The 12,608-nt window shown below is 36.2% G+C and overlaps 1 protein-coding gene across 1 annotated transcript; it reads left to right on the forward strand.

The window, feature by feature from the left end:
• Positions 1-597: 597 nt before the first annotated feature.
• On the forward strand, positions 598-5,711 carry LOC105059755 (membrane magnesium transporter). Its single transcript, XM_010943182.4, is given in 5 exon segments — positions 598-759; positions 854-906; positions 1,052-1,127; positions 1,130-1,151; positions 5,371-5,711. Coding segments are annotated over 5 exon segments (327 nt in total). The 5' UTR covers positions 598-686; the 3' UTR covers positions 5,474-5,711.
• The last annotated feature ends 6,897 nt before the right edge of the window (positions 5,712-12,608 follow it).

Here is a 12,608-nt window from a genome sequence, read left to right on the forward strand (position 1 = left end):
TTGAAATGCAAATCATTTCAAGAATCATCTAATTAAATGTTTATTCAAGAGTGGACTAATACTACTTCTTTGAGTGTGAAATGGAACCTTTCATTCAGGTCTTAGTTCAAAGTTTATAATTTGCTTTTTTTAATGAAATGGTCATCCTTTCAATAAAAAGAAAAATTGCATTACGCTAATTTATCTAATTTAATACTATTGTTGTGATTTCATATAATTTTACCATTAAATGGCTTGGAGCTGCGCTCATGTATTAGAAGACAAAAGAAGAGAAAGATATGAAGATATACCAAATCTATTTTCATCCTTGGTTAGTGTACTTGTTTCTCTCTTGCATACAAAGGTTTATTGGTGCTCATCTATACATACATATACGTGTGTCCCCACACGCACACACACACACATATCTATGTATACACACACACACATACCTACACATATATGCATACATACACAAACACATACTTAGATAATGCGAATTGATTTGGTTTTGTACCAAACTGCAATTATCTCCGAATCGTCCCGGGGAATCCAATCTGGACCCATTGCGCCAACGGCCCAGTCTTGGTCCGGACAGAAAAAACCGAATGTCGGACCGGACCGGCCTGAGGCCAAACAAAGCCGTCCCAAATGCCGTCTCGACCTCCAATTTCTCTCTGCAACCTAGATTCAGAAGAATCGGAGAGATGGGAGTTGGATTCGTGGTCGGGGTTCTTGGCTGCGTTATTCTTGTCGACGCCGCCTATTCAGCCATCCAATGTAAGCCTGACTTCTTTTTTCTTCCGATTCTTTTCTCTGTCCCGTAGAATTAGGGTTTTATTACATTGAATTTTGGGTTTGAATCCCTCTGCAGATAGAGGCATGCTGAAGATCATGGAGGAAGAGTTCTCCGGTCCTCCGATGAATGTACGCCCACGGATAAAGATCCTATTTTTCTCTAAAATTCTTGCTAAAAATCGTTTTTTTGCCTTTAAATTCTTGTTTATTATGTGTATTTTTGTTATATAATATGAAAATTTTGGCGTTTATGGATTTCGGGTTGGTTTCGAAGGTTGTGGTGGAGCTACTTCTGGGGTTAGCTCTGTGCATGTGGGCGGGGCTGGCCGTGCCCGCGAAGTTTCTCTCCATACTCCCGATTCGGAAGAGAACAGGTATTCCCTTAGATGTTTATGCGTGCGGTTTTTATTTGTTTTGGATTTCAGCTTATATTTGTGTTTAATTTTTGTGGTTTCCCGGCAATTGCTTGTTTTGAGCACACAATAATACGTATTGCTGAGATAACAATTTGAAGCAGGAACTTATAATTCTCAATGCATCAAGTGACAGAATTCCAGTATGTTTTGATGGTCTTGTGCATTGGGTCCATTTTCTGTGCTAAGATTGTGAGACCGGGTGTAGAAGCCAATCCTTCTCAAGTCTGGATGCTGGAGTTGGAAAATATTTTCAAATTATTATCTGGCTTTAGATAATGGCTAGCAGCTATAAATCTATAGATGCGGAGCAACAAGTGTAAGTGATTGGATGACCAAAAATTTCTCTATCTAATAGTTGCATCTCTAAGACTCGTGAAATACAAAAGCCTCAAAGATATTTTTCCAATATTTTAGTTGAATTTGGTCTCTTTATGGTGTTACTTATGATAAGTGGTGTGCAAAAAGCAGCCCAAGCATGTAAGGAAGATGGATCTGTGTGATGCGACATTTCATATGGATCGTCTGAAATTAAATTTTCAAGGTGATTCACCTACTTATTTGTATTTAAGTTGATGAAACTAAGTTGTTAGGGTGGTTCTGGCTTCATAAGCAACGAAGATATGATGAGAGGTCAAATAGAAATAAAGGTATAATAAGAGGTTTCTCAATGAAAGGCTTTTCTGGTTGTTGGATGATAGATGGAGCTTGGGGGGATATGGTTATCTAGTTGATGGAGAAGTTTTAGTGGCGTCACTGGAGATAGTATACCTCACCAAGAGTCATATTTAATGGTTTAGGTTTGTAAAATGGAACTCTAATAAGTACGTGCATGTTAGGCATTGTAGTTATGTTTGTAGCCGATAAGTTGGATCTGTTGTGTGCTTGGCATTTTGCATGATGGGTTAAATTCCAGCCTGATCCTCCACATTTTTGCTAAATACGCTAAATGGCCAATGCATGCTTAGGCATTCAATTGTCATATAGCACAGGATGGAGATGCTGACCTGTGTCTAGCAGAAACTATAGGGAGAGGCTCCGAATATTAAAACAAGCTGAAGATTGCAATGTGATAGAGATTTAGATCAAAACAGACCATGAAAAGATGATGAGAGGAAATACCAAAGGAAAATGAAATGTTAAATTGTTTTGTTTTTTCATCAAAAAAAAAGTAGGGAAGAGGTGACCAGTGCACATTCTTGTACTAGGCTTTCCCCCACAAAACATTGCCTTTATGGGATTATGGATTACTTAGATTTTGTGGTATCCTGACACATTAGTGGTTCAATCTGGGGAAAAGGTAGTGCTATTAGGTGTTACCAACACACACATGCATAAAAAGAGTAGTTACATCGCTCAGGAAGAGATCTTAGAAGACGCAGAACAAAAGGAACTATTTAGTTGTTAAGAGTGAAAGTTTGATTCAAAATTATCGAAGAGTTAGGTTGATTCATAATTATCAAAGAGTTAAGAGTGATGATTTTTTGTCAAATAATATTGCTTCATATGTTGATCTGCTTGTTTTTGAATTTGGTATGGTCACTCTTGATGTTTTAATTGCCGGGGCTTATTCTGTGGAGTCTTATTCTATTTTATTGCCATCGGGTTGGGAAGCTCTAGGGTATTTCAAGGATGAGCCAAGCAAATTCATGAAGCTTTTGTGATATGAGTTTGTCAGACAATTTGGTAAATTGAAATGTAAATTTCTGTTAGTTGGAATACACATCTTTGAAGAGAAGCTTTTAGTGGGACATCCCACTTCTATACATCATTCTTACTTCTGGGATTGAAGTGGAACCTTGAGAGAACATGATCATAGAAATAAACTCATGTTTCTCATCCCTAAGTTTTGCCTAGATGAGAACTAGGCCATTATCTCTCCTCTCGAATCAAAGTATTTCTTTGCCATAGCATCTCATATGCATGAATTTAGAAATGCTATGAATCTAATCTGTAAGGTAGTAGTACTGTATGACCCTTAGTAGCTAGAATCTTCTACAAGTGCTTTAGAAATAGACTTGCTTCAAGTTTTCCAGAATCTTGAATCCTCACCCATTTCCAAAGTGCTTTCTTGTTAGAAGTGTTTCTAAGATATCCACTTCCCTGCACCCATACCCATTTCTTATTTTGGTAACTAAAGTATGACTACACTATTAGTCTTTTCACAAGCTCACTCGATTATCTACGAAGACTCATTCCTATTTTGAAGGCATCTCAAACTACAAGATCCTTGTAATAGAGGTAGAAAGGAACATAATAACAGCAACAGTCCAACCACCCCACACAACCCAACCCCTCTCCCTCCCCAACATCCACACTGCCCCATCCCCCCCTATCTCCTTCCAGCAGCAAAGACACACAGCCCAAGTTGAGGAAAATCCACACCCATCCATCCCACCTAAACGAAGAGAAAATTAACCTATGGTTCTCGAGGAGTTTGTAAGATGGATGATCGCTTGTCTTCATAATAATTAGCCATCCATTTATTTACTATCTGGCTCACTTCAAAAACTATTTTTGGTTTTGAAAGCAAGCTATTTTTGTGCAATAACAGTTAAGCCAAATAAGTTGGACTTATTGGAAGATATGTTTAAGTAACATGGGGTGCAAGATAATTATTAACTCTAGCAGTTGAAGATGCATTCATCCATGCATGTATATATAGTTAGTGATGCCAATGAGTTAAAAGGAAGAATAGTTTTTTGGGTTTCATTTGTTGAAGACAAATGAATAGTCATGAACACCTAAAGATTAAAGAGGAAAAGATGAACAAATAGATTAAAAAAATGTGGAAGGAAGCTTTTGAACAACATTAAAGAGTGGTTGGAGGGAGGAGGGAGGCCTATCTTTCTTGATGATTTACTGAAGAGGGTTGCTTAGGGTGACAACAGAGGCTAGAATATTGTGCTGGTACAGCAAAGACCACCCGTGTCCCTCCCTAACATGCTTTTGTATGCTTGCATGTAACGTAATTCTCAGGTTATGCAATAGCTTGAGAGTAAGCAACAGAGAGACAAAACATTTTGACTTAAAAAAGGGTATGCGGTAGGAGTCATAGCCTTATTCCATTTCATTTGCAACATCCACTCCCAAATATTTTTATGCAAGTTATTAACAAAATTTAGGGCTTTCTGTTCCTGATTGTGTTACGTAACTAATATAGTTGATCATTGAAGGGCTGTAAATTTTTAGGCTCATACTGACATTACTAATATCGAGTATTTTGAGTTGGTCTAGTTACAAAGAAAAGAGTGTGAAATATGCTTATAATTGAGAGATTTTTTTTTTTTTAAATTTCTTTTTCTTAATGGGCTTTTATTTAAATAAATGGTTGAAAGATGATATTTCCACTAAATTCTAGACAACTTAAGTGATTCCAATGTTTTTGATTGATTTTTTCCTGAAAAGTTTTCTCTTTTCTCCACCTGCAATAAGAAGCCTATTCAAATGCACTAGTTACAAAGAAGGACAGGAAATGGTGAATGCATTTGATGCCATTAGCATAAACCTCCAGCTAGATGTGGAAGGGTGTAGATGATGATGACCCAAATGCCATCCCTAATATCTAGGTTGTTAATTTACATTATCACTGTAGTATCTTATGCAACTTTGGCAGTGCATCCAAGATTAGGTGGGCGTCCAGTATTATCACCTTTATCTTCTTTATTCCTGACCAATAGGCTGGCCAATTAATAAATGAGCAGCTCTATTGGCAACTCAGAAATTTGCTGCAGAAAAGTTACAAACATGGCTGATGTTTCAGACAGAAATCTCACATAGAAAAGTTACAAGCTGATGGAACTTTTATGCCTCATCACCAACTGCTACCTGCTCTTGTCAGGTTCTGGCTGTTGGTGACGGGTATAAATAACAGAGCTGTACATCATTTGTGAAACTTCTTTGTGGGAGAGATTTTGTGTTATCATAATGCTGCTTTTAATAAATTGATAGTAGATGAGGCTCAGTGAGGACCGTTTCGATAAAGTTTAGCCTTTTCTCTTGGCTGCATGGAAAGGTAATACAGTGAGCCTCAGATAAGTTCGATACAAGGGCCACATAGCCAATTGTAGGTAACCTTATTTATTTGCTCTCTCTCTCTCTCATTCACACACACGGACTGACATAAGGCACAGGTTTCATTGTTTTTATCCTGATCCCAGAATTCTACGTTGAAATGCAGGATTGTTTCTTTACCGGCCAACCTGGACTTCATGATATTCAATCATCGTGGCAAAGTGTTACCAACCAATACAGAGTTGAAGTTGAAGGTGCAGGCTTTCTAATAATTCTGAAAATCCTGATTTCTTCCAATGCCTAATTGAGGGATGTTATCAGAAATTAGGAGTTAGTTATACGTCTCGGAACAAGTGTTGCACCCTTTTTATTTTTAATTTGCTCCATTAGTTGTTTTGATTGTTGAAGACCGAAACAACTGTTCCTTTGAAACACAGGGAGCTTGTGTTACATGTTTGAAATAGCGGTTTCGTATTTATTTGGTTATGAGGTGATGTTCATCGATAATATTTGTGCAATGTACAACTTTTTAAGAAAGTGGACGCCTAGTTCACTGAGCATGGTGTGGTGATGGTAAATATTGGTAATGTCCAAATCTAACATTTTCTATCTAAAAGCACTACTACTCACGGGTTGGAATTTATCATATTTTATAATGCAATTCCAAGTCATATTTTAACATTATTAGTTCTGGTGACATATAGATTGTAATGAAACTTGAGTAATGAAAGGAGATACGGAATAATGAAAGAAAAAATAATGATGCTGCTAGAACTATTGTTTGGATTGACCAACATGCTGATAGTGTTTGTGACTTATCAGATCACACAGTCTGTGATTGAAGCAATTTATTTTTCAATGATTTTCTACAAAGGAGAATTTATTCGAATGCTTGCTTGGATGGGTTTGAACGTTGATGTTAGCAGCTTGCCATTTCCCACTTTCTAGCTTTCATTTGCTGCACATATTTTGTAAAGCACTTTTCATGCACAATGTCATGTTACAATCATTGAACCAAGCAAATTAATATTGTGCATGAAACAATCATGAACCAAGCAAATTAACTATGTGGGGCACTGATGTATGGTTTCGTATCACAAGCATGGATCTAAAAGAACTAAAATAATTGGCGCAGTGCTCATAATTGAGTTTTCTGTAAAATTTTGGAACAAGTAAACAATTTACAATGCGTGTAGGGACCTAGAAGCAAATTTTTCTCAACTTATCGTGTGTAAAATGATTTAATTGAAGCTGTCATATTCTGTGGAAATTTGGATATTCAGAAACTTTGATGCTCAACTAAGGATTTAGAATTAATTTTATGTCGATATATTCGATGTAAAATGAAGTTAGCGGCATCTGCAATAGAAGAAAGTAGATTTCCAAGCATGGTATACTGGAAAAGAAAAGTTTGCGGTTTATTTCTTTTGAAGACATAATGTTCAGATCTGCACATTCAAAGAGAAGAAAATGATCAGACCAAAGCAATCTCTCTGTGACATCGCTGGTACATTTGGCCTTGAGCATGCTGTGCATGTCCGGTGGTCAAATGGTTCACAAATGACTATAGTAACAGTGGGTAAATTATGATTCAAGATATTTGTCATAGCTCAAATGGATTCTGGTAGAGTGCTGTCACTGCTCTATTCCAGTTTCTCTGGGGGCCTTGAGCTGATCATTCAAATGCATTAGAATGATCACTTATGTCATCCTACAGATTACAACCTTAATTAGATGAATGCAATGCTGGGCCACAAATGGATGTAATTTCTGGTTTTAGATTAGAACTAGCATAGCGGCCGGACGATGCTTGGCCCATTGATTTTTCAAATACAGAAAAATAGCTAGCACAATAATAAATGTCAACATAAAGTAAATTATAAATATAATAATTTAATTTATAATTTAATTGAAGTAAACAGAAAAATACATCAAATATTCAAAACAATAGTTTAGATCAAAATGAATTGGAATAGTAAAATTGTTTAGAAATTAATAATTTATGATATTTAGAATGTAGCAGATATAGTGAACTATGGAACATAATCTTATGATCTTAATATATAATACTTTATTTCAGAACATTCAATTTTCATCAGAATATACGATTGTGTATTTTTTTGATTGTTTGAATATTATCGATGGTTGGCATTTATGAATGATTTTATCAATTATTATTTCAAAATCAATATCTCCTTGAAAATCATCTATTTCATGCTCTTCATCTGAATCATTTATATTCTGTTGAGAATAGCCAACAAGACTGATAAACTCAGATGATTGAGAGCAACGGGCTGAGGAGAAGGGGGAAGAAGGTACCATGATTTCGTGAATGGCCGTGGGGAAGACGCCCAAGGGCGGTAGTATTTCAAGAGATGGAGTTTCATATTTTAAAATAAAATAATAACTATGAAAAAAGAAAATAAATAAAATAGTAAAATATACCATCATATTATGAATCTTCCTGTCCTTCGGTGAATAATCCCACGGATGCGCAAGATTTAATGCCTTTTACCATCTGCAACATGGAGCCGGCTTAGGTTGCAATTTACTAGGCTTGCAAATGGATCAGATTAGATCGAGTTTTGAATGACTTCGATCCGATTTGATTTTTTGATCGGATCTTAATATTGAATCCATATTCATTCGATAAAAAATCGGATTGGATCATGGCCGAATTTATTGATCCATTGGATTATTCGGATCGGGTCAGACCGGGTCCATATATAATCCAACCTCAATCCATGAAATACAGATCTAATTCGGATCGGATCGAGTTGCGGGTTTAATTTATTTGAAACCTACCATCAGTGAATACTAATGCTGGATGACAGCTAAGAAAGGCCTTTTTTTTTTTTTTTTCCTCCAATCTTTCAACTGTAGCTTCTAATAATTAATTGTATTGAATAGTAGGGGAAAACAAACGATTTTTGAAAAGCGTTAAGATTCCAAAATCCACACAAAAGAAAAAAAATAAAAAAATATGAATTTTATATAATGATATAATTATCTCAATCTAAAATATCATACAAGGAGAATACTTGTATAAGGTTAAAAATGAGACTGCATATACTGTGAATGACACAACATCTGTGCACATTAAAGCATGTCCTGAAATTTCTTAAAGTAACAAAACAAAGTTGGAATTCAAGAAGCTTTTTTGCTTTTGTACCTCATGGCACAGTAAACATAAACCAAAATATTTAGAAAACTGAGCCCATCAAAAAGCCAGAAAAAGTAATCGAAATGCCCTTCATTTAAGTTATTAGAAATACATCCAGTCTTTCTTTCTCGAATTGTTATAGATGTTACAACAGTCAGAATAAAAAAACTAAAGAGTTTGAAAAATTTTTAATTTTGAAGATTTTTAGTTTGAGAATCAGATAGAGAAGATCGAAAGATTTGAAAAATTTTGACCCAAGTCCAAACCCCTATTTGGGTGAGTCATTCTAACTGATTTCGGATCCTATATTTAGATCCAGATTGGGTCGGATCGAATCAAGTCATATATTTTAAAATCAAATTAACCCAAAAGTCTCCACGGATCGGACTGGGTCGGATCGGGTTCAAATTCAGAAAATTCAGATCTGACCTAGAAAAAAAAACGGGTCTAATTTTTGAATCCGACCCGGCTCTATGAATCTTTTAAATGGGTTTAAGTCGGATCTAACCGAATTAGATCAGATCGGATCACGGATCAATCCAATCTATTTGCAGCCTTCCAATTTATCGAGACCCCATCTTCTGGGGAAAAAACGTCTAATATGCAAAAGGGATGAAATTTTCGTGCGATCTAAATTTAAGAAAAAGATAGTGTTCAATATTATTAGGGTTTTAATATCTGTTTCATCGTCTAGCCATCCTCTATCACTAGGCGGTGATGGCAACCAAACCCGGAGCAAGAAAATCTATCTGAAGTAAAGAAATCAAGACTCCATATTTCGATTTCCTCCGAGATCCATCGCAACATCCTTCTCCGCTTCCATTCCCGGCCCCGGCGCTCCAATTCCCACCCCCACTTCCCTCTTCGAATCCAGGCCAAGAACATGAGCCCGCACGTCCCATCCTCAATCTTCCCCACCAGATCGTAATACTGGAGCTATGCTAGCCGGCCGCCGAAGGCGCCTCGCCCGGTGATCTCCCGACCTCCCTCACCTCTTTCCTCTCTTGGCTACGCCCTTCCCCTGCTTTCCTTTCGTGTTATGGCACTGATTTGGAAGCCGATGGAGACTTCAAAATCTGATACGTGGCGTGAGATTACTCTATAACCTCACATGTCAATACGGAATTTCATTCATATTATCTATTTATCATTTTATAAATATATATAGATAAATGCATGATGACTACGATAAAGTTTAAGAACAGGAGTATCTACCACAGTATACATTGTACCAATGGAAAATCTAGTGATATAAAGATTGTCGTGCAAAATATAATCAGTCTACTCTTTACGACATTGGATATTAGATTGTATTTGGTACATTATCGGACAATGATAATCTAGATTATCTGATAATCTAAATTATTTAAAATCTGAATAAATTATTACTAATATTGATTACTATGTTTGATATATGTAGGTAACATTACAGTAAAATTATTGAGAATCTTGATTGACATATTTGGTATGGCAATCAAATTACTGATAATATAATATCAAATTTTTAAAATTTTTAAATTAAATTTATTAAAAATTATATTTCATATGTAATTTTTTTAATTTTTAGAATAAAAAAATAAAAAATATTATATATATAAATATTATATATAATATATAATATAACATATTATATTATTATTTTTATTATATTATTTTTATTTTATATTATTATTTTTATTATTAATAATATATTATATTATTATATTATTGTGTTTGGTACATGCTGTTTTTGGTCTCTGTTAGAGCAAGATTCTGCTGGAGAGAGATCCGGTCAGTGAGAAGAAACGAAGAAGAAGAAGGGCACAGGAAGATCCATCCCTCTTCTTCCGACGACCATGCATGGCCGTTCGGACAGGAGGCGGCAATCCCAGTGGGGTGGAAGTCCTTCGTTTCTGATCCCTCTTTTTCGTTATCCGATCTGACATCGCTGTGATGATCGGCGGCGCCACATCCCTCTCTCTTTCGGCACGGTCGTTCTACACAATGCTGCCTGCAGCGACCAGTGCACTACGCCCCTTCCATTTTTTTTTTGTGCGGCATTGATCGGCATGGCGTCGATTGCGGTGATGAAACACCGTCTCTTTTATGCCTATCAGCAATGGATGGATAGGGATCGATGGCGGTACCGACGGCCATGCTTTCGGGCGCCGTCGGTCGGATTTGGTGATGAAAGAGGTGCCGGTTTGGCCCTCTTTCCTACCATCGGAGGAGGAGTTGGGAAAGTTGGAGAGGAGGCATGGGTTTTCTGCATGTGGTGCCATGTGGGAAGGAGGGTAATTTCTTCAGATATATTTTTGCAAGATTATCTCATGAGAGGTAATCTGGATAGCCACTCATCCTTTTGAAATTCAGATTGTCTGATAGGAGGTAATCTGGATTTTTTGATAATTTAGATTATCAATTCAAAAAGTATACTAAATATAATAATCAGATGAGATCTCTTTAAATTATCAATAATTTGAATAGATTGTTAGCTACTAAATGCAACCTTAAGATTATCTAATAACAGGAACTATTATTCCAATCATTCTGTTATCTAAAAGGTGTTTTTCTTCGAGTTCTCGCTGGATTTATCACATGTTCTCAAGGGGAAAGTACATATTATTTTTTTTCTGATAAAAGGAAGTACATATTATTGTTAAATTGTCCTCCCCCCTCAGCGTACTCTGCTTTTATGTGCAAAAAATTCTCTCTCATAAAAGAACCTTCAATCTACCCGAGGGGACATTTTTTTTCCTCTAAAGTAAAAGGGATATATTTACGTCACAAGAAATTAATTAATCATTAATCCTCCTGTAAATAACTTCTTGCTACCACGACCATTCAAGCCATTAATGAATGAAAAACAACCTAGGCCAAACTAAACTCCATACATCACTAAATTAAGAGCAAACTCCATCAGAACTCTCTTGCGTTTTGAGGTAGACCCGAACCAGGAATCCAGTGGCATTGTTACCACTACCAACGATGATGGTGTACTCGCCCGCCAGTAAAGCAGCATATATAGGCTGATCCTGTCACGATGTTCAAAGTCTTGCATGAGATAAAGCTTGAACATAACCACCTCATGAGTCTTGTTGGCTGGCACAGAAACGCTCCGGAATGCAATCACTTAGTTGATGAAAGACCCAACGGTTCCTTGTGGGGGTATGAGAGAATCGAATCACTGTTTCATCAGTACCATCCATCTTTTCACAGCGACGTCCATGGAGATACCCTCCTGATTGCAGGCAACGACGCCATTGATGAGAGCTCCACAGTGGGATGTACAGATAACAGAACATAAATAGATAAATTATGATATATAAAATTAAAAATTTTGATACCAATGATGAAGCATAAGTGAGACCAGAGAGAGCTATTGCCTCTCCAAAAATTTTAAAATATTTATTATCGATATATTTATATATATAATGGCCTCTCTAATTTTTAATCTTACACATATTACGAGTCCACTAATTTAAAAAAAATCATATAATTAATTTATATATTAATTTTTTATTAAAAATAATAATTTTTTTAAAGAATGAATAGTTATTTATTTATTCTTTAATCCTTTATTTATTCTTCAACCTTTAATATGGAAGAGATTATTGAGATTTTTATACAATCAAAATTATTTTGCAGATGGTATAAGATAATATTTTTTATTTATCTTTATTTATATATAAAATTAAATATTTATTGATATTTTTATAATATTTTGATTATATATCTTTATTTTATTATTTATTATAAAATATTTTTTAAAAAATTATTAATAAATTATTATTTTGTCCTCCCAACATTTGATATCAGGCTCTGTCACTATTTGCTACGATACTCCTTTATAATATTTTATTATAAAAAATATTTTAGATATTACACCTTATTATTTTTTATATATAATTTTTGAAAATAATATTTTTATTTTATTTTTTTTTCTTCTTCCTTTCTCTGTGCCCCCTCCCTCGAGAGCCACCCGTAGCTCCTCCATGCCCACCCCGGCCCCCCACCTGCAACTCCTCCGCCCTTGTCTCCATCCCCCCGGTGCCAGCAACTCCTTTGCCCCCCAACTCCACGCTCGCAGCTCCTTTGCATCGCCCACCCCCATGCCCATGGTCCACCCTCCCCTGATGGCGCTCGCCACTGCTTTATGCCGCACACCCCCATTCCCTAGCTAGCGGCCGCAACCCACGCCCCCACCCCTCGACGGCCTATGGCTAGGCACTCTGGCTGCTCTGCACCCCACACCCCCTGGA

The sequence above is a fragment of the Elaeis guineensis genome, chromosome 10 (assembly GCF_000442705.2).
Source record: "Elaeis guineensis isolate ETL-2024a chromosome 10, EG11, whole genome shotgun sequence".
Classification (NCBI taxonomy): Eukaryota; Viridiplantae; Streptophyta; class Magnoliopsida; order Arecales; family Arecaceae; genus Elaeis; species Elaeis guineensis.